Raw genomic sequence first — 26,672 nt, 5'->3', positions numbered from 1 at the left:
AATCAAGAAAGATTCTAGATTGTACTTCGTTTTCAGCAATATTTTAATGTCTGTCTTGTGTTTTAAGATGTTCGTTACGCAGTGTTAAAGACAAAGTGTAAATAAAACAAATTTATATACAAAAAACTCTGTTAGGAAAAATAATTAAAGTAAATCTTGTTCATAACATCATAAATCAGCTTACAATACACTAAAATAACCATGTGTCGAAGAAAAAACTGCAGAAACAAATACATCAAGTATTCGTCTGTACTTTTCTAACTGTAAACTCTGCAGAGATAACTTGGTAAGCTACTAATAGTTATATTTTCCATTGAAACCAGGGTAGACTTTTGAAATACTGACATACTTTTTTCTCGCTGTGTTTTAAAAGTTAACTAAATGAATTTTTTACCATTACATGAGAGTACATTCACCTTCAAACAAAAATGTTAGGCATATTTTTTTTCTTTATTACCATACAACTTAATTTGAACCATGAATCCATCACGCCACACGTGAGAATAATTTCCTTCTAGTAAGATAGAGTTCTTCCCATTTTCGTGGTGTTCTCTTAAAAATTTAGTTTTGAACGGATTAATGGTGCGAAAATAAAGTAACGTTTTAGTATCAGCGTTCACAACAACTTACCTACATATTTTTTTTTGACAAAAAGGAAAAAACGAATCTATTACACATATGGCTTAAAAGAAAGGCAGAAAGTAAGAATTTAACGCGTCACTGCGTCAAATTGTATAAGACAAAATTATTTGTGGCGTCTTGCAATTTCATTAGTCTGTATTTATATCTTTCCTCTGAAGCAGTACAGTCATCAATTAAAAAAAAAAAAAAAAAAGGATATCATACAATTCTGCATGTCTTTCCAATTTGAATTACAAAGCTTTGAGGTATTTTACTAGGAACGATTTCCAACCGTAAAATGGGTTTTGAAAATTCTGAAAACAAGTTTAGATAGCCTCTCTGAAGGTGTAATATATTCCGAACTTGTAGCTGCCAATTGGTATAAGCAATGGAGATAATGGCACAATATAGATACCCAGACAATAGTAAAACCTTAAGATAATTTCAAATAACTTCAAATATATTTAAGCAATCTACAGGAAATTTTGGTAACATTATACATGCTATAGAGAATACCTAAAAGCAATATCATCAATTCTGTGGGTAATGAGTGTTTCCAACCTACTTTTCCATATTCAAATTACACTTACTAGGGATGATACCATACCGGGCCAAGTGCCTGGGGAAAACCTATATATCGGCTGAAAGCATTACCATGAGAAGTAAGAAACAGTTTTCAAATCACGAGCAAACCCGCAACTTGACCCTGTAAGCGGCCGGTTTGTTGGTGTTTGTGACCCGATATATGGCATATTCGATAGAATAAAAATGAATGTTACGACGCATCACGCATAAGCGCCTGAATCCATTGTGTCCTTTTGACTCATTGCTATAACGTCACTCGAGCAAGGGTGTGATAATATCACTTATGACCCACACATACCCATTTGGCCAGTGTTGCCAACGAACTGTAAATAGTGGGAAGATGGTTTCTGTACCACTGGATGTATATCCATGAAACTTGGCATAAACATCATTCATCATTGGAGAAAATATACTGTAGACGTATTACTCTCTCAAGTACCCCAGTTTGTCGGTGTTGCCAACCAATTCGTTAAAATGAGAAGTTCTAAAACAGGTTCCGTACGATGAGACGTTTATACACCAAGCTTGGCAGAAACATCACACGACACTATAGCAAAAAGACGTTAAGTGTTACCGTTTTCCATGCTATAGAGAATACCTGCTGTCAGTGTTGCCAACCAAGCGTAAACATCATAATATTGCAAATGGCGTGCGTACCATTGCACGAATATAGAACAAATACGACAGAAGCAGCACTGGACAATGCAAACATAGTGTGAGTGTCTATACGTCTCCCAAGCACCCCAGTTTGTCAGTGTTGCCAACCAATGCGAACATTCAAGATTTTCGCATGAAGTCTACAGCATTGGCGGACATAATTAGACTGCGACTCATACTAGGTTTGCATTATGTTAGTGCGAACCCACAAGCACCCATATTGTCAGTGTTTCCAACCATTTTAAAATATATTTTCTCGAAAGATTGCATGACCATTGCATACATAGAGACAAAACTTGGCATAAAATCATTGACACAACAGTAAATATACTTCTGTCAGTATTGGTAACGTTTCCAAAATGGAAGTTTTTCAAATAGCAGTATATTAGCTTGGTGGTATTTTATCTATTATCTAATAATATGTACACTCATGTCCAAAATTATTGTCCATGTCTATAAATATGTTGTAGTAGGAATATAATTTGATAACGAATTCGCCCGGTATTTCTTATAATGTTAGTATGTGTATAATCAGCAAAGACATGTATGTGGCAAATTTCATGTCAAAAGAGCAGTAAATGAGAACAATACAACGAAAATAACATTTTCTTGTCCACTTAGCCATATTTTATTTTGCTCATTATAATTTTCGTATTTATAATTCTTTTCCTATGAAATTTACCACAAATATACATTTTTCGACTCTACACTTAGTAAAAGTATTAAAAGTACCCTGCAAAATCATTATCAAATTATATTCTTACAAGAAGACAGTTATAGATATGCGACAATAATTTTGGACATGAGTATACATGCGGTTGAACACATATGATGGGACATGACTGTTGACCACGCAACAACGAACGGCACAGGTTAGGCTCTCGTTTAGGAAGAAAGGTTTGGATGAGTCATGCATGCATCTGGTCATAGAAGCTTCATTGTGTCATACTGTATAGGAAGCAATTGTGTAGAAACCACGATTTGACTTTTGAGTTTGCTTATGGTACCAAATTATGTAATATGCCACATGCTAGGGTTGGGCCATACGGATCCAATGTCCAACAATGTTGACAACACATTCCACCATAAAATCAGCAGAACATTTCGAGCGTAGGTAATCTGCAAGGTGGGTCAATAGATAGTAGAAAAAAAAGTTACAAAAATGATTCCCTCCAGTCGCCTTCCGTATAGCAGACAATTACTGTTGAATTCTAGTGCTTTTACAATTGAAGATGTCCATGATCATGAGCACTAGAAACTTTCGTCAAACATAATTATTCGCTCTGTGTTTGACATGTTCGTTTCATAGGCAGTTGAACAGGGAAACCCGTGTTGCTTTCTATACAGTATGTCACAATGAAGCTTCTATGACCAGATGCATGCATGAATCATCCAATCCTTTCTTTCTAAACGAGCTCCTAACCTGTGCCGTTCGTTGTTGCGTTGTCAACAGTCATGTCCAATCATGCGTGTTCAGCCGCATGTTCATATTATTAGATAATAGAAAAATACCGCCAAGCTAATATATTGCTATTTGAAAAACTACCATTTTGAAAACGTTAGCAATACTGACAGACTGGGTGGTTTTGGAATGGTACCAACAATACTATATTTTCTGTTATGTCGAATGATTTTATGCCAAGTTTTGTCTCTATGTATGCAATGGTCATGCAATCTTTCGAGAAAATATATTTTAGAATGGTTGGAAACACTGACAATATGAGTGCTTGTGGGTTCACTAACATAATACAAACCTAGTATGGGTCATAGTCTAATTATGTCCGCCAATGCTGTAGACTTCATGCGAAAATCTTGTGTGCAATATGAATGTATATATTTGTAACTTCACTAAAGTACAATAACAATGTTAAAAACAATATTCATACTAGTGGACTGTAATGCTTGATTCGTACACCACATGAATGCAACCAAATATAAATTCACTGTATTTAATGATTACAACTTCAGTTTGCACAGAAAAAATAATACACAAGAATAAACATGTTCACAAGGTCCTTAGTTGTAAATGATTTTGATAGGATGGCTTATTGTTTGTGCTAAAATATTTGATCTTCGACCATAATATATGGTCCACCAAATCTTCATGTTCTTGCTGCCACACTCACACACACACACACCAAACAATAGAAAAGCGTTAAGCAACTTGAACACTGTTGCCAGCTCAAGGCACACACACTGTTAAACACACAAATAATCCCAAACATACTCCCCCCTGTTGGTCAGCTAAGGTCTGACCAAATAAAACTAAATGATACATATAAAAAACGAAACAAACACAAAACTTGAAGCAATGTTACAACTGTACTTATTTTTTATTACTCAAATCTCAATTCTAATCCTTGTTATATGGTAATGCAACTAGTTTCTTGATGGAACGTTTATATGTTCCAGTTGTAGTACGAACTGTCACTACACGAACTAAGAAATCCTTTCCTGGAAACACTTTTTCAATGATGCCCAATTTCCACTGCAATGCAGGAACGTTGTCTTCAATCAGCAAAACTACATCTCCGACCTTGAGATTGTGTTGCGGTGAAGTTGTCTTAGAGCGTTGTTGAAGACCATGTAAATAATCTCGGGACCATCTCTTCCAAATGTGTTGTTTTAGTTGTTGTATCTTCTGCCAACGAGATAAGCGGTTGTATGGTAGATCGGTGAGGTTAGGCTCTGGTAAAGCTGTAAGTGCTTCTCCAATTAAAAAATGTCCAGGGGTGAGAACACTGATGTCGTTAGGCTCACTTGATAGCACTGTAAGTGGTCGAGAGTTGAGACAGGCCTCAATCTGTGTCAGTAATGTTGCAAACTCTTCATATGTTAACACTGCACCCTTTGTAATACGAACTAGATGGTATTTCATTGATTTTATACCAGCTTCCCATAGTCCTCCAAAATGCGGCGAATTTGGTGGTATGAAGTGCCACTGAATTCCTTCGGTCGATGTAAAATCATGAACTTGAGAACTAAAAGGATCTGATGAAAACAGCTGATACAATTCTTTCAATTCGTTGTTGGCTCCAACGAAATTTGTGCCATTGTCGCTGTATATATTGAGACATCTTCCTCGTCTGGCTATGAATCTGCGTAAAGCTGCTATGAATGACTGCGCACTAAGATCTGTTACCAATTCCAGATGTATTGCCTTGGTGGATAGACAAACAAATAACGCAACATATGCCTTACGTACAGATCTATTTCTAACTGCTCCTGATTTTATGTAAAACGCTCCAGCGTAGTCCACGCCTACGTTTAGGAATGGTCTGGCTTGCTGCACACGAGCTGCTGGCAACTGTCCCATAAGTTGTTTTGAACCACTGGCCTTTAACTTGAAACACGTGAAGCAATGATGGATCACTTGTTTTACCACCTGTTTGCACCTGATGATCCAATATTTCTGGCGTAGTGATGATATTAATAATTGGGGTCCAGCATGAAGTAATCTTAAGTGTTCAGCTTCAACTATAAGTTTTGTCAAGTGTTGATTTGAAGGCAGAACTATTTGATGTTTGGCGTCAAATGGAAGCTGACTATTCTCCAATCTTCCTCCAACTCGGATCATGCCTTCACTATCTAAAAATGGATGTAAATTGTTCAATTTACTTCTTGACGGAACAATGTTTCCATTACGAAGATGCTGCAATTCGCTGTGAAACCCAATTTCTTGTGTCCATTTGATGCAAACATGGAGCGCTGTGCGGAGTTCTTGTACTGAAAGACCTTCTGTTAGTTTGTTTTGCTTGTGTCTGATGTTATGAACAAAACGTCTACAATATGTTATTGTCCTAACTAACCTTGACAATTTTGAGAATCTTGTTATGGTTTTATTGCACCAATTGTCTAAAGTGACTGTCAATGTTATGGTTCCCTTACTCTCTGGAACTTGATCTGGTTGCAATGAATCCTTACTTGTCACTGACCAATTAGATTGTAAACTAGAAAGCCATTGTGGACCGTGCCACCATAATGAATTGTCCTTTATGGAAACTGCATTTATTCCTCTTGAAATCAAGTCTCCAGGGTTGTCTAAAGAAGTTACATGTTTCCAACAGCTAACGTCAGTTAAGTCTTGAATTTGAGCTACTCTGTTGGCCACGAAAGGTTTCCATTTATTACACGGAGAAGCTAGCCATGCCAACACGATTTGGGAGTCGGTCCATAAATGGACGCTACTTATGTTCAATTTTAAAATTGGTAAAATCTTGTGAACTAATTTTGCCAAAACAACTGCTGCACATAAATCCAGACGTGGGAGAGTGATTTTCTTGACTGGGGCCACACGTGATTTAGCACATAATAACTTAACTGATATTTCTCCTTGTTGATTGATCGATCGCATATAAATGCAGGCTCCATATGCTCTTTCAGAAGCATCTGAAAAACCATGGATCTGAATCTCCGCTATGTTTCCTTCAACGAGTACATATCTGTCGAATTTAATCTGATTGATTAATGGAAGTTGCTTGTACAATTTAGTCCATTTCTTTGCTAATTCCATTGGTATACTGTCGTCCCATTGAACCTTTTGCCGCCACAATTCTTGCAAAAATATTTTGTATGAAATGACAACTGGTGAAATTATTCCTAATGGATCGAATATAGAGGCAATGATTGAAGCAACCTGGCGTTTAGTAATGCACTCTTGAACCTTCATTGTTGACGTCTTGCTTTCAACGAGAAATATATCCTTGTCTGGATGCCATGACAATCCTAATGCCTTGACGCCATGGCCCTCATGGAACTGGATTGGACGCTGCACTTCTCGAAGCTCTGGCGAGATGGATTCCAATAACCTTGGATCATTCGAACTCCATTTCCTAAGTATAAAACCTCCCTTTCCCAGTAACTCTATCAATTGCTTCTGGACCTCTAAAGCTTGCTGTATGTCGCTCATGCCACTACAAACATCATCAATATAGAAATCTCGACGTAATATTTCTGCTGCTACAGGGTAATTATGCTCTTCTTCGTCTGCTAATTGCTGTAGGCATCTTGTGGCCACAAATGAAGCACATACCGTACCATACGTCAGTGTTTTCAACTCAAAAACTTGAATCGGTTCATTTCTAGATCTTCTCCATAATATACGTTGTAATGGCGTGTCTTCTGGATGAACATTGATCATGCGATACATCTTAGCGATATCTGCAGTGAATACTATCGAATGAGTTCTAAAGCGCAAAATGATAGAAAACAAATCTTGCTGTATTGTAGGACCAACTAAGAGAATGTCGTTGAGGCTTTTTCCACTGTCAGATTTTGCTGAAGCATCAAACACTACACGGAGCTTCGTTGTAGAGCTTGTGGGCTTAAAAACTGCATGATGTGGCAAATAGTATGCAACGCTGACGTCCTCCTTTTTACGCTCATCTATCCTTACCATGTGACCAAGATCTTCATATTCTTGCATGAATTCCGTATATTTAGCTTCAAAGTCCGGATGTTGATCGAATCTTCTTTCCAATTGCTTTAATCTAACCAATGCCTGCTGATAAGAATCGCCTAAAACTGTACGGTCTTCAAGAAAAGGCAATCGTACAATGAAACGCCCTGTATGATCTCTTGTTGTATTCTGAACGAAATGTCGCTCGCATGCAAGCTCTTCGCTTGATCTAGGTGTAACAGTAATTTCTTCTAGTTCCCAGAATTTTTGAAGTTGTTGCTGTAGATCTATGTTTGTCTTCACAAAACATGTTGTTAATGGAATATAGGGGTCACGTTCTTGAGGAATGCGTCCTGCTACGATCCATCCCAATTCTGTCTCCTGAAGCACTGGAAAATCACCTGGCCGTGTTTTGTGTCCTGACTTCATAATTATGTAGAATACTTCCGCACCTAACAGAATATCTATGTCTCCAGGCGTATTAAAAGTAGGATCTGCTAGAACAGTGTCCTTGGGAATGTTCCAATCGTCATAATTAATTCTTTCTTCCGGTAGTTTACTTGTAATGTGAGGGAGAACTGAACAACTTATATTCAATGAAAATGTGTTAACACATGAATGGATACAAATATCTACAGAGTACTTTGTATTAGAAATTGCTTGATTTATACCTTGAATTGGAGTATACTGTCTATAGCGTTTGATGTTCAATTGTTGCACCAAATTCTCTGTTATGAAATTGGTCTGACTAGCACTGTCTAGAAGCGCGCGACAAGGAACCAAATTTCCCTTGTTATCCCTTACTTTTACTATTGCAGTAGATAACAACACTCTTGCGTTAGGCCTAGCCTTTAATGCACAATATGACACTTGCCCTAAATTTTCACTGGAATCTGAGTTGTTACTACGCTCTTGCACCACGGCACTGCTTACACTTGGAAACCAAACTGATTTGTCTTTTGTTACGTCTACATGCAATAATGTATTGTGCTTTTTGGAACACTTTTTACAACCTCTCGATTTACAATTCTTCAAAAAATGATTACTTTTCAAACAATTCATGCATAATTTATTTTTACGAATGCACTCTAACTTTTGGCTGTGTGCCGCATTCACAAAAGACGAACAAGAATATAAGGGATGCTGGCTATTACAAAATTCACATGCATTTGAAAATGTTGATAAATAAGTCTTTGATGACTGAATACTTTTTGCTTGTTTGTTTTGTACGCTACTACCCTGCTTCACACCATCAATACTAGTTCTCATGTTCTCAAGCACCTGACAATGTTTCTCGAGAAACGAAAAGAATTCTGATAAAGCAGGAAAATTAGAATTCGTATTTTGAAGCTCCCATGACTTTCTAGTAGTTGCGTCTAATTTTGATACAAAGTGTTGGGTCAAAATTACGTCTGTGAGGTTTACGTTTGGCTCAAGTGCTTGTAGCGCATTTATATTACTAGTAGCTGTATTTATAAAAGCGCGAAGTTCACTTACATTTTCTTTATACACTGGCTTGATTTGTAGTATTTCGTGAATGTAAGAAGAAGCAATTAGCTTTTTATTTGAATACCTGTCAACGAGTAATTGCCATGCTACTGAATAATTTGTTTCGGTAATTGGTAAATTTTCAATTAGGTTTAACGCTTCGCCCTTAAGAGAAGTTCGGAGGTACTGAAACTTCTGTACTGTGGAAATGTCTTTATTCTCGTGAATAAGAGATGTAAAGGTGTCCTTATATGATAACCAATGTTTACAGTTCCCGTCAAATGCAGGCAACTGTATGACCGGTAATTTAACTTGTGCGCTACTGCTAGTGCTATTATTAACAGCTGATTCTTTATTTCCATGCTTTAAAACAAGTGCTTGCATTTGAGCCTCTAAAGAAAAATACACATTTTCAATTTCTGCACGAGCGTTTACTGCTTCCGCTTCGGGTTCGATTTGATCAATTTCAATAGTATCTTGCACCTCCTGCAACTTTGACCAGACGTTATTTAGATGTTTTAAGCGTGCACGTATTTCTTCTATATTGCCTTCATTTGGATCAAAGGCCTGAACAAAGGTGTTTATTCTTGTTAACTGGCCTCTGTATGCAGATCTTTGCCTTAAAAGACGCTGGTGTGATTCACTCATGATTAAATGCTACGCAGAAATATGAAGAATAAAAAAAACTACTGACCTGAAGATGATGTTTTTTCTTTCTTTTTTTTTTTTACCTATGAAATATACTCCAGAAGCGTGGTCCTGGTACAACAGCTGTCCGCCTACACAGAAAACGTGCTGATTGTCCAACGTACGTGATAGCACCACATATAGGCCGACACAAACACATTTCTCTTCATAACAGCACAGAACAATTCTCACAAATCTTTGCACTCATGTGGCCCGGATAGGACCAAATGTGCAATATGAATGTATATATTTGTAACTTCACTAAAGTACAATAACAATGTTAAAAACAATATTCATACTAGTGGACTGTAATGCTTGATTCGTACACCACATGAATGCAACCAAATATAAATTCACTGTATTTAATGATTACAACTTCAGTTTGCACAGAAAAAATAATACACAAGAATAAACATGTTCACAAGGTCCTTAGTTGTAAATGATTTTGATAGGATGGCTTATTGTTTGTGCTAAAATATTTGATCTTCGACCATAATATATGGTCCACCAAATCTTCATGTTCTTGCTGCCACACTCACACACACACACACCAAACAATAGAAAAGCGTTAAGCAACTTGAACACTGTTGCCAGCTCAAGGCACACACACTGTTAAACACACAAATAATCCCAAACATCTTGAATGTTCGAAATTGATGTCAACACTGCAATGCAAAACTAGGGTGCTTGAGAGACGGAGACACTCACACTATGTCTGCATTGTCCAGTGCTGCTTCTGTCGCATTTGTTCTATATTCGATTTCTACATTTGCAACATCATGATGTTTACGGTTGTTTGGCAACATTGATAGGACAGAATGATTGGAAGACGGTAACACTCAACGTCTATTTACTATAGTGTCGTGTGAGGTTTCTGCCAAGCTTGGTGTAAACGTCTTATCATACGGAACCTCTTTTAGAACTTCTCATTTTAACGAATTGGTTGGCAACACCGACAAACTGGGGTACTTGGGAGAGTAATATATCTACAGTATATTTTCTCCAATGATGAATGATGTTTATGCCACGTTTCATGGATATACATCCAGTGGTACAGAAACCATCTTCCCACTATTTACAGTTCGTTGGCAAGACTAACCAAATGGGTACATCTGGGTGCAAAGTGATATTATCAAACCCTTGCTCGAGTTACGTTATAGAAATGACTTAAAAAGGAAAAGCGATGGGCTCAGGTGCTTACTCATTATGCATCGTAACATTCATTTTTATTGTATCGAATATATCATACATCGGGTCACAGACATCAACAAACCGGCACCTTATAGGGTCAAGTTGCGGGTTTGCCAATGATTTGAAAACGGTTTCGTACTTTTCATGGCAAGAGCTTTCAGACGATATATAAGTTTTTCCCAGGTACTCGGTCCCGGTATGGTTTCATCCCTAGTTAGTCATGTTATTACATATAAGTTGATTGGATAATAATGAGCAAAGATATGCATATGATATGTAGCAGAGTAGAAAACTTTAAAAGTTATTAGAGGTGATTGATTTCTACAATTTCATTACATTGATTGCAAAATACACGAGAAAAAAAAACATTAATTTCTGTGGAAAGTATTTCCAAAGAGGGCTAATTTATGTTCAAGTGCAAAATTGACTCACTAGTGTTGTCAGAATATAAACTTTCTATAAAATATTCCGAGCGAAATAGAGTGTAAATACAGTACATTTCTCATATCAAAATATTTCGAGCATGAAAACGAATATGACAGTGAATTAAACAACCATATATATATATATATATATATATATATATATATATATATAAACAGGGCAGTCAGAGTGACGAGTCACATTTTCGCACCACAAAGTGTACATAAAGTATGCATCTATATATACTATAATAACTATGAAGATTGACATAATTATGTGAGGGAAGTTTTTCTGTATACACGCAGTTGGTATGTATGAACGAATGTAAAATTCACGTTAGCGTCCAAAAACTGATTTGAGTCCTCTTCCCCTATCTTAGTGTTCTAGCTACGGGCCTGAAGAAGTGTAATGTGTTTCTTCAAATGTTCTGTAGAAAAAAGATTTCCATAACATTCATTAAATTCATCAACTAGCTTTCCATTAAGTACATACTTTGTAAATTAAAGAGACAATAAAAAGAGGGAAATAGAAGAGAAAACGTATCACACAAATAGAAACACTTTATTTATTTATGTATTTATTTATTTTTTAGAAAAGTAACTAACGCTTCAATTTACATAAGAATTACACCGATAGTTGTCAAAACACCCATGTACTTCAAGCAGAGTCGTAGTTATGAATAAGCCGGGGCGACAAGTTTTGGGGGAGTGCCACATTTTCTCGGAACAGTTTTTTTTTTCACACTCCAGTTCTGGAAATCTAGAAAATTATTATCTATACGCATATGGATATGATACAAGATGATTATATCGTGTAAATACCCATGTAACACGAATTTGTTTTGGCTAGACAGGGGGTAATTAACATTTTAAATATGAATTTATATTCATTATTTGTCTTCTTCCATTATTGGCCCCGAATTCTTGTATTTGTATTTTGAAAAACTTACTGATAATTAATACCTCGCATTGTTGATCAAGTTTCATAATTTACCTACAATTTTCAACGCTTATCAATCCACTTAAAGTATTCACTCTCAATTCTCCTACACCGGTACTTTTTGATATTGAGAGGCAGAAGGTTTTAACAGCCCGGGGCGGCAAGAATGTTAAATATGGCCGTGACACCAACACTTAAATTTCATAACACTGATTAATAACACTGAATATGATCACTGATACTTCCTTATCTTACTTAGTGTTTTAATAGTGGGTAGCATGAGAGGTGGTGTAATACAGATTCGTGTTAGGGTAGACCAGGCGTTGATGGTATAAAATAAAAGAACTCTCCAATTATTAAAATAGGAAAATTGTGGGTGCATTGTTAGTTGAAGTAAATGTATCCAACACTTCCAGTGTGAAAGTTGGTTGGTTCGTTGGTTGGAGTTTAGCGTCTCTTTTCAATACCATGAGATATTAATCTACAATTTGAAGTGGAATCCGAACCATTGAGATGCGTTCAAATTTCAAGGCGCTAGCTACTAGACCAACGAGGAGAGCACAGTGTGCAAGTCATCGAGAGCAACAGTATCCAAAGTGGTGATGGCATACGTAACTCGTGACAAGACAGTATCCGAGGACGCAAACCAAGCACAAGTGAGAAGAATCTCAAACATTGAAGAGGATTGCTACAAAGTACTGTACAGCTAATGCGATACAACTAAATGAAACATTCAATCTGCATCTAAAAAGACATTTCTACAGTGATATTTCGAAGAGAGCTGCATGACGTCAACATCCGAGGTCAGGTTGCGATTTTGAAACATCTAATCTCCATCGCCAATGCTGTGACGTAGCGATGGTGCAGAGAACACAAAATACGACCACCGATGATTTGTAGAGAGTTCCTCCTACATTTCCTCATTTTAAACACAGGTTGAATTTACGAATGATAGATGCCCAAAGTGTTGTACTCTCCGAACTACCTACTTCCTACGAACGGGAGTCTCTCTGCTGATATGGGCCGCAATTTCATGGTATTCCGTTGATGCTATTGTTACTCTAAAAGAAAAATCCAAATAATTACGTGGACGTTGTAAGTAACCAGGTGCATCCTATGGTACAAATGTTGTTTCCTAATAACAATGCAATCTTTCGAAATGAGAATGTGTGCATATTGATAGCCAGACTTGTTTAGGTAGGATTTAAGAAGCATCGGATAAACTTAAATAACTTCGTGGTCTGCTCAATCACCGGATTTAAACATTATTGAACATCTATGATGAATTTCAAAGCAGTGAATGTGATCACAGATTTTCTCCTCCATCATCACTGATGTCACTGTTTGCTACACTGCATAAAGAATAGTCCACATCAACAGTGTCATTTCAGAGTTTGCTTGGAGGAGGAGGAGGGCAAGTTCTCATCGACATAAAGAAATATGTTTTTTCTTATTAGTATATTAGTATACAATTCGTTAAAATATATGTATTAGTCAAAAATTCAGGAGGAAAATGCCCCCTAAATTCCCAAATTACCCCTCTGGGTCTATTACATATCTGAAAATGATTTACAAGTTATATGACACAATTCCGCGACGAATGTAAATTGTACAACAGATAAAAGTGGTTCAATGCTTTATTAGTCGGGTAACTTGCATTTTGTTAAGGTGTTTCTATTATTTTGCTAATATGGTTCTTCCATGAATGAGGAACAAAAATGAGGATGGTTATGGTTATGATTTATATCTTCAATAAATCCAGACTTCTAAATCAATTATTTCAATCTTTTTAAATGCGTAAAATCTCATTATGTAGACCAAATAAAAAAAAAATGTCAATACTTCATGAAAATCAAAACTTGTACTATTTCATCAAGTACGATCACAGGAATAAAGCTTAAGCTGCGACAGTGAATTGTAATACTTGCCATTAAATCAATTTGTGTATTGAATCCAGACAGATAAAGCTAATTCCAAAAGCGCTTCTTTGTGACTCTATACACGTACGTAATGAATATGTGACACGTAGTTAAGCTCTACCTCAGATGCCAATACCACATCTGTGAACAACACAGTTTCCTAGCAACAGTAAATCATTCTCTTAATGTGAACCCAATGGTCAATAGTCGGTCACTAATACCAGATAAATAACATTCTAAAAGGTTAATTGCTAACAACCTAATACAACGAGTACGATATAAAAAAAAACTAATTTTAAATTCTTTGGTGTTGCACATACATATTTATATTTACTACGTACTAGCTGTAAGGACCTGTCGTTATCTAAGGGATTTTTTTTGGGGGGAAAAGACAAGGTCATATTGTCTCCATGCGAAGAACGGGTATTTCAGCTTATCGTATTATATATATAGGGTGTTTCAAAATAACACCAACAACCTTTGACACTAAGATAAGACAAAAAGTATAGACCAACTTGGGTGTACAAATGCTTCATTTCAGAGTTATAGGCTGCCGAAAAATGAAAAATGAAATTTAAAGGTCCATAGCTCCTAAACTATGGGACTTACCGTAGTCGGGTCGAGACTTCACTTAGAAACTAATACGTGTTTCAGAATCCTGTGGTACTCACGCACCAATTTTTATAGAGGAGGTTTGGCTACGGGCATATGATCTGAAGTACTCGTCAACTTTGTGCACCCAGTTTGGTCTATACTTTTTGTCTTATCTTGGTGTCAGGAATCACCTCCCAGACGTTGTCGGTCTTGTTTTGAAACATCCTGTATATATTGCTTGGATTAAAGCTACTTTTTTTTTTTTAAGTCGGCTAATAGTGATTATGAAGTTAACTGATGAACGTAACTATGCAATTATCAGCATGGAATACGTAGATTGTGTAATTGAAAAAAAAAAAACTTGCAAACCAAGATATTACTACACCCTATAGTTTACAAGTTAATCTCTGATAATGGAAGGTGAAGTACTACACGTGTACATGAAGAACAAAATATCAGTACCTCTACTATTTAAAGCTGGAAACAAATATACTTTTATTTCAGCTAATTGAATGGATATATGCTAAAGTAAGCTGTTGACTGTTTTAGCTTCATTTACATTCTCTCCTGGACCATCTGTAATCTGCGAACTAATTTCATCCACTAATTACTGTGTTTTACAATAATTACAATGGTGTTTAAGTACAGTTATTGCCTTGTTAATGGGAAATTGATTCAAAGTTCAGCTGAGTTTATTGCTTGAGGTACCACTAATAATTGACCATTAACCTCGTTGGACGAGTAAAAGTACTGAAGTTGAAATGAAATATCCTGACCAACGATTAATAATACTGCTAGTCGCTAGTCATTACTTTAGAAATGATCGTTCCAAAGAAAATTCCATTCTTCACAAATTAGTTTCACTCTTTTAAGTCCTGAACACACTAAAGACAATAAGAAACACATACACACATGAACAATGATGAATTAATTAAAATTTATGAAATGGAAACGTGGAAGGAAATATTTTCAGAAATCTTATGCTTTTGTGTTCTTATTACACCATAAAGACTATATAGCAGAATTTAGTACCCAACTTCACGTGCGCTCTAGAGGTATGTATCAATAAGTTTGACTAACTTCTGAGGCCAAAGGCTAGCACGCTTTCCTTAAATTTTGCTAGAGCACTTGAAAGACCAAACAAGATCTACAGTCTATTAAATGTTTTCTCAACACGAAACAGATTTCAATCTGTTAATAAGTTCAGATTCTTATTCAAACGGTTTAACCTGGGTGGTCGTGCATGAATGTCGGAAAATTCGTGAGATGAATCTACAGGTAAAAACAAGCAAAAAATGTCAAATGAACATTGGGTGAATGCGGCTTCGTTTGGACGCTAGAGGCGTCTGAAATGTCACCTTCCGAGGCGGCAATTTGCAATATCTCAAGAACGGAGAGAAATACGAATGTCGGGTCAAAACATATCAAAGGAAACCCCATCCGAAGAATCCAATTATGCATAAGTGGTGGCGAAACAGTGGCGGCGCTAGAGGGGGGCACAAAGAAAGTGAATGAAACATGGAGAAAAGTGAACAATTTACACTGAAAAATTGTAGGATGGGATGCTACTTGGAATATGCAATAACAAATGTTAATAAACAAAGGCAACAACGGCTAGTCTGTAGGGACTTTATGGGAGGCGGATTGTAGGAATACAGTATCTTTGTAATGGTGAAAAATAGGAATGTCGGGTCAAAAGATATCAAAGGAAATTCCATCCGAAGAATCCAATTATGTATAGGTGATGGCGAAACAGTGGCGGCGCCAGGGTAAGCACAAAAAAGTGAATGAAACATGGAGAAAAGTTGAAATTGGTGAAAACACAACTATTTGAAAGCAATCAGGAAACAAGGAATACAACTCTAGATGTACTGTATGATACATGTCCGATGACAGAGGGCGCATAGCTACAGTAGGTGGAACAAGGGGGCGTGCAGAGCGTCGCGTAGTAGAGTTAGTTATAGGAGTAGTGAAAGCGTGGGTAACGAGAGCGTTCGCATCGAAGGTGCAGAGGACAGCGCACAGTTCATTTGTACTGAATGGGGCAATGACAGTAACAGCACAAGCGTTTTAGTGCTACACTCTACAGGCAGGGCAGTAATCCATGTGTATGTGAATGTGGTTTACTTTGTGTCGTCTGAAACATCGTTGATGTTGACAAGCGCTATGTGTAATGCACCACAATGAATAGGGTAGTATACACTAACGCCGAAATGGCAGATATGCATTTGATGTACGGCTTAGCGGAAGGCAATGCAGAAGAAGCACGTAAGTTATATGCGGAACGTTACCCAGATCGACAAATTCCAGCACCGGGGATGTTTATTCGTATTCATCAGCGATTGCGGGACACTGGGCCATTCCTTCCCAACACAGACATTCCGAGACGACGACGCGTTCGAACACCCCCCCTGGAAGAGAGGGTACTCCGACATGTGACCCGGAACCCGAGTATTAGTACCCGACGAATAGCAAGACAGGAACACGTTTCGCATCAAGTCGTGCTAAGCATCTTGCATAGTAATAATCTCAGACCATACCACTTACAACGAACGCATGCGTTATACGATGGTGACTATGAAACCCGACGACGTTTCTGTCGTTGGTTATACCGCCGCTGTCGTGTATCACCAGCCTTTCTAACACAGGTATTGTTCTCGGATGAGGCATTATTCACACGGGATGGCATCACAAATTTCCACAATGACCATCGATGGGCACTCAACAACCCGCATGCAATTGTAGAGACGAAGCATCAACAGCGTTTCCAATTGCATGTGTGGGCTGGTATTATTGGCGACAACGTTGTGGGACCACATTTCTTACCACAGCGATTGAACGCAATATCGTATCTCCAGTTTCTGACTCAGAACCTACCTATTCTGCTTGAAGATGTACCACTGAGGACACGACAGTGTATGTGGTTTATGCATGATGGCGCCCCTGCCCACTCATGTCACACCATTCGTGCATATCTGAACAAAACATTTCCACGCAGGTGGATAGGTCGTGGTGGAAGACAAGCATGGCCCCCACGTTCACCCGACCTGAATCCCCTAGATTTTTTCCTGTGGGGTTACGTGAAAAGTCTCGTGTATACACGGCCCCTGCATGATGTTGAAGATCTTCGCCAGCGTGTATGTGCTGCATTTGCCACATTACGGCAAACGCCAGCGATATTGGCACCAGTCAGACAATTCTTACACCATCGTGTAACTGTCTGTCTCGAAGAACAAGGAGGACATATTGAACAGCTGCTATAGAATGGCATTATGTTGACCATGGTAAGTACAATACTTCTTGTTTTTACAGTACACTGGGTCTCATCTTCCATACGTGTTTTTTACGATCTGCACGTTTCATCACTAAGAGTGTTTAACAGTTTCTTTGCAGCTCCCATGCGCCGCCACTGTTCCGCAGTACGTGTGCATAATTGGATTCTTCGGATGGAATTTCCTTTGATATCTTTTCACCCGACATTTCTATTTCTCTCCGTTAAAATGATACTGTATTTCAACATTCCACCTCTCATAGTGTCCCTACAGCGTAACCATTGTTGCCTTTGTTCATTAACATTTGTTGCTGCATGTTCCATATAACATCCGCTCCTACAGTTTGTCAGTGTAAATTGTTCACCTTTCTCCGCATTTCATTCACTTTCTTTATGCTTCCCCTGGCGCCGCCACTGTTTCGCCATCACCTATACATAATTGGATTCTTCGGATGGAATTTCCTTTGATATCTTTTGACCCGACATTCCTATTTCTCACCATTACAAAGATACTGTATTCCTGCAATCCGCCTCTCATAAAGTCCCTACAGACTAGCCGTTGTTGCCTTTGTTCATTAACATTTGTTGTTGCATATTCCAAGTAACATCCCCTCCTACAATTTTTCAGTGTAAATTGTTCACTTTTCTCCATGTTTCATTCACTTTCTTTGTGCCCCCCTCTAGCGCCGCCACTGTTTCGCCACCACTTATGCATAATTGGATTCTTCGGATGGGGTTTCCTTTGATATGTTTTGACCCGACATTCGTATTTCTCTCCGTTCTTGAGATACTGCAAATTGCCGCCTCGGAAGGTGACATTTCAGACGCCTCTAGCGTCCAAACGAAGCCGCATTCACCCAATGTTCATTTGACATTTTTTGCTTGTTTTTACCTGTAGATTCATCTCACGAATTTTCCGACATTCATGCACGACCACCCTGTATATTAATGTTTTAACCAACTGTTAATACAGTGCTACCTTTTTCCAACAATATTTGCTGGATTTAAGTACAAGGACAGCTCCTACTACTTAGAATATGGATTCATCATACACCGATGAATGCGCATAAAATGTACAAGTGAAACCGTCAGATTCCACTGTAATATATTTAATAAGTGCAGTAAAAGCTTCATCGTCTGTGTCTTGATACTGTTAGGTGAAAGATGGTCCTTTCCAAGTAGCTCACGAACGTTATATGCACAATAGATTACGCCTATGCATACTATCGCAAAGATTGCAATCTGTGAAGTCCAGACACCATTTTGATTTTTGCTGTCCCAGCGCCCGAGCAGCACTTTGTAGATTTATCTTTCTGCTCTGAATTTTAGTAACAACCAGTATCAATTCGAACAGCCTGCATTATGCTATCTGGTTTTTAATAATACTAATAAACTTTTCAAGGATTTATTTTAAACTTAAATAGCCAACATGCTATATCAAATTGTTTTGCTTAAATGTCACTAAAGTCTGAGTAATTTTATTACTCAAAAAGTAGGATATGAAGCGCAAAACGCAGATGAGATCGCAGCTTTTTCGTTGCTATATAGTTAGAGTTCGCGTTTTGAGCGCGGGGGACCTGGGTTCGATTACTGGTAATAGGACATGTGGTTCGGATGCCACATTGAGATGTAGGTAAAGGTCACATATGATCTTGGTGGTGAAAGGGTCGCTGATCTCAAATCCAAACAATCAGGATAGGAGATCGCCTAAGTGCTTCTTGTTAAGTCCTTCTGAAGTGAAAGGAATATTTTCTTGAATCCTACGCAGTATCAAAATTTTATAAGCTTTATAAAGGCATTCGTTTACCCCGTAATCTAGTGAGAAAACAAGAGATATGAGAGCCAGCCACTGATCAAAATGGCGTTGTACTAAACACATCGCAGAAAGTACTAAAAGAAAGTCGAGATTCTCCTTGTTACAGGGAATCTTTATGTTCTGTTCTCGATTGTCGTTTCCCTCATTTCTTTTCCAAAATAGGGAATTCAAACTCAAACTCATGAGAGCTGAAGCCCTTAAATGAAGCACCTGACATCAAAGTTAAGAAAGACAGGAAATCTACTATTCAAGTGATATTTGAACCACTAGTCGATCGTCTATCAGAAGGTTCTATTCCCAACAAGTCTGAAACTATGATTATGAACACAGGAAACCACAGAAGGCTCTAACACTCCTAAGGATCTCTCAAGGTTAAATAGTTTTAATATGAGTCTGAACAAGATTAACAGTTTGAAACTTAATTTTAAGAATAACTTAATAGATTAGATTTTGTTTTCTCTTTTTATGTACTCTGATAAAATTTAAGGTTAGCATGTCCTCAGGAGCTAGCCAAACTTACTCATACACATCCATGCAGTGTAGGACATAATTTATGCCTTAAGAGTGCAGGTTTCGTCAACTTATTTCATCCCACTTATCCATTCCTCAAGTTTTAGATACTGCACCATTCTTTATACGCATAGTTACTATATTCCAAAACTCACTAAATTTGCTTACTCACACAATATAGTAGTTAATATATAGGATTGTCCGAAAGTGTGGAAACATCCCAAAGAACGCAGAATCTGAACTTGCATCAGACTATGCGAAACGCATTTGGTTTATTCCAGGTTAAAATTTAGTACGGGATAAATAATACTGCCTTGCGTTATAATGCCGAAAATCGTTTAAAACAAAAAGCTCTCTGGTCAATATTGAGCGTGCGCATTACAATCACAACTGTTCTTTTTTCTTTACATTTTTCCTTTTTATCAAAAAACAACCAAATTAGCATTTTGTGCTGAGAAACATTTATTTTTACGTCAGTCAGGCGTGCAGCGGAGCAAGTGTAGAGAATGCCTCCTGTGAAGCAATCTGTTTCCTTGAAGTTGAGAGCATACGTTGCAGGATTTGGGAGCGATGTATTCTTTACAGATGACAAGATATTGTTCTGTAAATTATGTGAATCCAGTGTGGGATATTCGAAGGGAACTTCCGTATTGCAACATTTAGATACGACGAAGCATAAAAGAAATGTGAGTAGAAAGAAAGCGAAATCACAAACGCTACTTCAACATGTGACATCGTCCCAGAGCAGTCGAATGTCCTCTTTCTCCAAGGACCTGTGTAAAGCATTTATCGCAACTGATATCCCTCTGTGGAAGTTGGAAAACCCTAATCTTTGTGAGTTTCTGGAGAAGTACTGCGACAAGGAAATCCCTCACGAATCGCACTTAGGAAGCCCTACGTGGAAAATGTCTATTGTGAAACTGTGTGTAACATCCGATAGAAAGTGAAAAATAAAAATTTATGGTTATCAGTGGACGAAACGACAGACTCATGTGGGCGTTATATAGCCAATGTTGTACTTGGTATTTTGGAACTGGAACAAGCTGGAGAAATTTTCCTTGTGCATATTCAGCAATTGGAGAAGATTAACCATTCTACAATACAATCGCTGGCTGCATTGAAAACGCAATGCAGGTGGTTTTTCCAGAAGGCGTTCCTCGTGACAGGCTTCTCGTACTTGTAACGGATGCAGCTAGGTATATGGTGAAAGCAAAAAAGCCTTGGAAGTTCTATATTCCAAAATGATCCACAGTACCTTTCTGGTACACGGAGTCCACAGACTATGTGAAGAAATTAAAGGAAATTAAAGCAAGATACCCCAACAGAGATCGCTTTGTGTCAAATATGAAGAAAATTTTCTTGAAGCGTTCATCACGACGCCAGGCCCTAAAGGAGGCTGTCCCGGATATTGCTTTGCCACCACAGCCGGTGACACAGTGGGGAACATGGCTTAAAGCAATTCAGTATTACTGCGCCAATCTGGCTATTCTTGCCGAAATAGTTGCTGGATTCCAAACTGAAGATGCAGCATGTATTAGTGTTGTTCAGAAATTGCTTAATGATATTAAATTAAAAGATGATATTGTGTACATTTCTGTAAATTTTGGGTTTCTGATGTCATTCATTGAGCGATTGGAGACAAATGGCCTTAATGTGCAAGACTGTCTTGAAACCATAGAAGATGTTAGAACAAAGTTGTCAACAGCAAAGGAACCAACAGCAGATTTGGTGAAAGACAAGTTCCCTGCCATTCTGAAAAATACTCCTAGATATGGCACTTTTACCAACATCGCCGCTGTTCTGAGTGGTGACGGAGAATTAACTCTCAAAAATGTTGAAGAAGATTCTGCAGATTTAGTATGTTTGAGGTTTGCTCCTTAGACTTCATGCTATGTGGAACGTACATTCTCATGCTCTAAGTCGCTGCTTGTAGATAATAGGCGAAGTTTCACAGAAGAGGACCTGAAGAAGGTCTTCGTGTCACAATAACTTTTGCCTATTGATTCGTCCTATCTTTATTTTTCATTTTCAAGTGTATAACATAGTATGACATTGAAATATATACATTCTCTCCACTTGTGTGTGTGTGTGTGTTCAACTAAAAGAAACTGAAATCACAAGTTCTAGAGATTCGTTACAGTGTATTCAAACTAACACGAAAAATCTTCTATAATGGTTTTATTGAAAAATCTTCCTTTTGTAACCGTAAGCTAAGTAAAATAAAACATTAAAAAAATACGATAGAACTTTCTTTAAAAATCTGTTTAGAAACACAACTGGAAAACGTTCCTTTTGTAGCTGTCAAGTAAGTTCAAATAAAACATTTTTAAAAATACCAAAAAATGAAACCACAAAATGTTTCCTAAAAATGAGTTTGTAAATTAAGTACTCATATTCTAATTTTATCCTTTGTTTTTGGAAGATGACATTTTTTGACTTTTTTTAAGTTTTCGTGACATTTTTTTTCAAGTTTTTATGACATATTTACATATATATTTTACCGTTTTATAGGGCATAATGTCCCGGGCCCTATTTATCACTTATCAGAACAAATTTATGGAAGCATTTTATTTTCTTGGTATCGTTTCATGTGACCAAGATAACACGAATGCGACGCAGGCATAACTCACTGAGATCATTTTAATGTTACAAGTAGAAGTACAAGGGTCGCTGCTGCTGATTTTAACAACCGCCCCCAGACAGGACATCCATTAGCAATACAGCATTAAACAAGTTGATCAAAAAATTCAGAGAAACAGGATCCGTGACCAACAAATCAAAATCAGGCACACCATGTACAGGGACTGTCAGGACGCCAACAGCAGTGTTGACAGTATTTAGCAACAGTCTGAATCGAAGCACTCGTCATTCGTCCAAGGAAAGTGACGTTTGTTGCGCATCCATCATGTGTGTTCTGTCCCTGAATAAATGATATCCCTACAAGCACAAGTGCATCATCATCTCTTAGAGGATGACCCTGACCGGAATTTGGAATTCGCGGACTTATACACAGATGAGGTTAACTTTTATGTTTCTGGTGAGATGAACAAGCAGAATGTTCACTACTGGTAGGACATCAATTTCCATTAATGTGAAGTGTCTGCTGGCATTCCTGGAAAAGTGATGATGTGGTTTGTGGGGAATCCGTTTTATGAGTCCTTTGTTTATCAGTGATATCTCAACAGCAATCGAGTATCATCGAGTGTTGGAAGATAGCTTACCATTTCTTTCATCTGAAGATGGCACATTCCCTGTCTTCTAGCAATACGATGCTACCTCTCCGCATTATGGAAATTGTGTTCGTGAATATTTGGATGTGCAGTTTCCCAACTCATGGATAGGTAGACGTGGCGCTATGAATAGCCACCACGTTCCCCTAACCTCATTCCCCTAGATTTTTATATTTGGGGACATCTCATGACCATCGTGTATTCAGGAGATACTCGGAATTTTAACTACCTAAAAGAAAGCAACACAAATGATGTGAAAGTATACCTGAAAGCACTTTGAACAAGGATTTGGATGAATGAAAAAAAAAAGAAAAAAAGAAAGAAAAGAAATACTTGACAACCCAAAGAAACGGTAAACATATTGAATACATCCTTTAATCGGAGAAATGAGTGTGTTACTGACGTTGTGAAAACCAAAAACAGTTATAGTTTTCTTCTGGCAAGTGATAAGCAAAAACAAACAGGGTTGAATTCCTAAGTAAATTTCAGATAAGAACAAGGTATCACAACGTATGACTTCCATTTTAGAAAATTAAAAAGTGAATTCAAAATGGCGGTTTTCAAGATGGCGGCTTCGACATTACATGTCCTACAAGTTTTCCCCCATTGTACTAACCTAACGTGTTACTTTTGGAATTATTTTACAGTCCTGCCTTTGGTTTAGACATTTTCACACTTTTGGACCACCCTGCATTTGTTTTATTTAATAAAGCAGTGTTGTACAGTGTGTAAAGCAGTATGTAAATAACTGTTGTTTTTATATGAAGTATTGTGTGGATCAATGTGCGTATATTCCCGATTTCGTTTGTGTGTCGGTATTTCGCCTCCCCTTGGAAAAAAGTCTTGCTTATTTCTGTTTGTATGTGTTCATCATCGTCAGTAGTTTTCAGGACTAATGTGTAACTGAAGCATGAAGAATTGGTCTTGAAACATCGAAGTTATCTCCAAAATATCTTGGAGTAATCTCCATCGGTGATTGCTCCAAAATATCTTGAAAAATAAAGCAAATATGTTATCAATATTGTAGTAGATACTTCCCCTCCCCCATTTTCTTTAATATATAATTTGTGCCTTCGTTTGCTCTGGCATTTAGAAGTCTTGTTGATGCTATATGAAAATATATGTAAACGATATATGTAGGTCAGCTGGTATGCTAAGAGAGTCAGCTGGTCTTCAAAACAGAACACTTAAGCATTTTACGACAGTTAAAATTTTCGAAGTAAAATAAAAAGAAGTTAAAAAGATACATGCTACTACAAAATACATTTTTTTTAAAACCTTGTACTAAAAGAAGATTTAAAACTAGAATCACCTTGTTTCCAGTTTAATGTATGTTTTAAAAGAAAGCGACGAGGACTGGATCATTTCAGGGCGTTGATGTTCAACGTTGAATGACATTTAAGAGTGACATTTGTAAGAATTACAACTCATTTGACACATTGTAAGTGCCTTACACGACACGATTCTAGTCTCCCTTGCGTTTCATAATGCGTGCAGGAAACTTTTAGAGGGGCAGACATTCATACAAAATGCATATTATATGCCTCTTGGTTAAAAAGCTCAATAAATCACTATGGCTGTTCGCGTTCTACCATACGCGTTGGGAAACTACCCACTGAGGGGAAATTCTTTGAAATGAAAATACAGACTTCTTTTCTTAGTATGTACGTACTTTCAACTTCCATATGTACTAACTATGAAAAATGAAACAAGTTTGGTACTAAACTGATTTTTTTTTTTAAATTCAGGAGTAGGGTACTATCCCTAACAATAAATAAGTTTAGAAAAGTACAGAGGGGTATCTTACATATAAATAAGAAAAAGAAACCTCAATTATGAATTGATATTGTTAGTTTGTTCATTGATGTTCAGCGTTGCTTTTCAGTCATACGGCGATACGAGATGTGGACTTAAAGCAGGGGCGTCATTTCAGACTTTGCCTGAGGGGGGAAAGAGCACCACCGACATAAGACTTTCACGTTTTGTACTAGTATATTAGTAGACAATTTATTAAAGTATATATATTCCTCAAACTCTTGGGGGGAAGCAATTGCCCCCTCCTACCCTCCCTAAATGACGTCCCTGACTTAAAGTGGAATCCAAACTACTGTAAGGGGTTCAATACTTTCCCAATGGGAATCGAACCGGATACCTCGTGTACAAAACTATATGCGCTACTCACTAGACTATTGAGGAGGCTCAGAAGATAAATAAAAAGAGGAAAAAGAAGTAGGCATTTCATTATTTGTTTTGTTTAAAATTAAATGAACTTTAGGATACCCGTGTTAGTAATAGTAACCATTTAGTGGAACGTTTGGGAACAAAAAATGTTGGTCCTAGATACTGAACCAGTATTGATATGGAAGATCATAAAATTTGTTAGTCATGAGTGGCCCCGAGCAGTCGTTCTTTCGGAAAAAATGTTTCGTGGGGCACTCTTAGTATTCGGGGGGCACTACTGGTACTATTCTATTTATTATTATATTATAGACATATTATTTTGGTCTCCTCCGGTGAAGCACTCTCAGAGTTCTGGGGGTGCAGTGCCCCCCAAAAACATGTCTGGAAGAAACACTGGCCCCGAGTAGTTTAGTAGCTAACTCTCTCGCCTTTGGTGCGACCAGTCCCGAATTCGAGTCTTGGTGGGGACACTTGGTTGGAAAAGTATGAAAGTCTCTTCAGCCCAACCTGAGTAAGGGTTTCGTTGAGTTTTCTTTATTTATACCAGGCAAATGCGGGAATGGTATCTAATATAAAGATCCCAGGATGCTTTCTTCCTTCCCAGGCTTCCAGGGTAATGTTACCCCCGAGGAACATCATCCTCATACGTGACAGGCTCAAATGGTCATAGATGCCGATAGCCCACAAATATATTTCCTAATTACGTAATTCTAAGAACTACAAAAATATTGAGAACCGAGATGTTTCGCAAACTGTTTTAACATTGATGCGCAAAGGCGCTTAGTTTTTCTACACAAAATAAATTTTTCCTCCCTGTTTCTATCTTATTCGTAACAATTCAAAAAAAATCTAAGAGAAGAAAAAAGTTCACTCTCCCAGAGAAGAAAAAAATATTTTGCAGGGCGAATAATTTTTTGTCAGAAGAGGAATCCCTGGCATCACCCCCTCCCCTCCCTGTCAATTCGCACACTGGCCACAACTATAGGACTAGTTACAAACATTTGACAATTAAAATAATTGTTGTCTAGTCAGGTTTTCTTTTTTTGTGCTTGAGCGAACGTAATTTTAGTTATGTTTGTTGCTGGATTTTTTTTTTGGTAATAAAAATAAAGAAAAGTTATTGTGAATACCTTTTATTAACAATTTTGGTCCATTTTGGTAC

At 37.5% G+C, this 26,672-nt stretch overlaps 2 protein-coding genes across 3 annotated transcripts in view; both read right to left on the bottom strand.

Moving 5' to 3' along the window:
• Positions 1 to 26,672, bottom strand: part of Pxn (Peroxidasin) — an 899,909-nt gene that overhangs the window by 471,327 nt on the left and 401,910 nt on the right. The window lies entirely within an intron of this gene.
• On the bottom strand, positions 4,217 to 9,133 carry LOC145689378 (uncharacterized). Its single transcript, XM_081763533.1, has 2 exons — positions 8,500 to 9,133; positions 4,217 to 8,229 (listed from the first exon to the last, which is right to left on the bottom strand). Exons 1-2 carry the CDS (start codon positions 9,131 to 9,133, stop codon positions 4,217 to 4,219), a joined length of 4,647 nt encoding a protein of 1,548 aa, XP_081619659.1.

This window comes from Thermobia domestica, chromosome 7 (genome assembly GCF_964235325.1).
Source record: "Thermobia domestica chromosome 7, izTheDome1.hap1.1, whole genome shotgun sequence".
Classification (NCBI taxonomy): domain Eukaryota; kingdom Metazoa; phylum Arthropoda; class Insecta; order Zygentoma; family Lepismatidae; genus Thermobia; species Thermobia domestica.
Note: the sequence above shows the minus strand (reverse complement) of the source record. Positions and strands in the feature narration are given on the sequence as shown.

Excerpts from the sequence above, each read along its gene's own strand:
- LOC145689378 (XM_081763533.1), bottom strand. The coding sequence starts at position 9,133 with ATGCAAGCACTTGTTTTAAAGCATGGAAATAAAGAATCAGCTGTTAAT. Across the intron at positions 8,230-8,499 it reads TATTGATGGTGTGAAGCAGG|ACGTAACAAAAGACAAATCA; the intron begins GTAGTAGCGTAC and ends TATTGCATGTAG.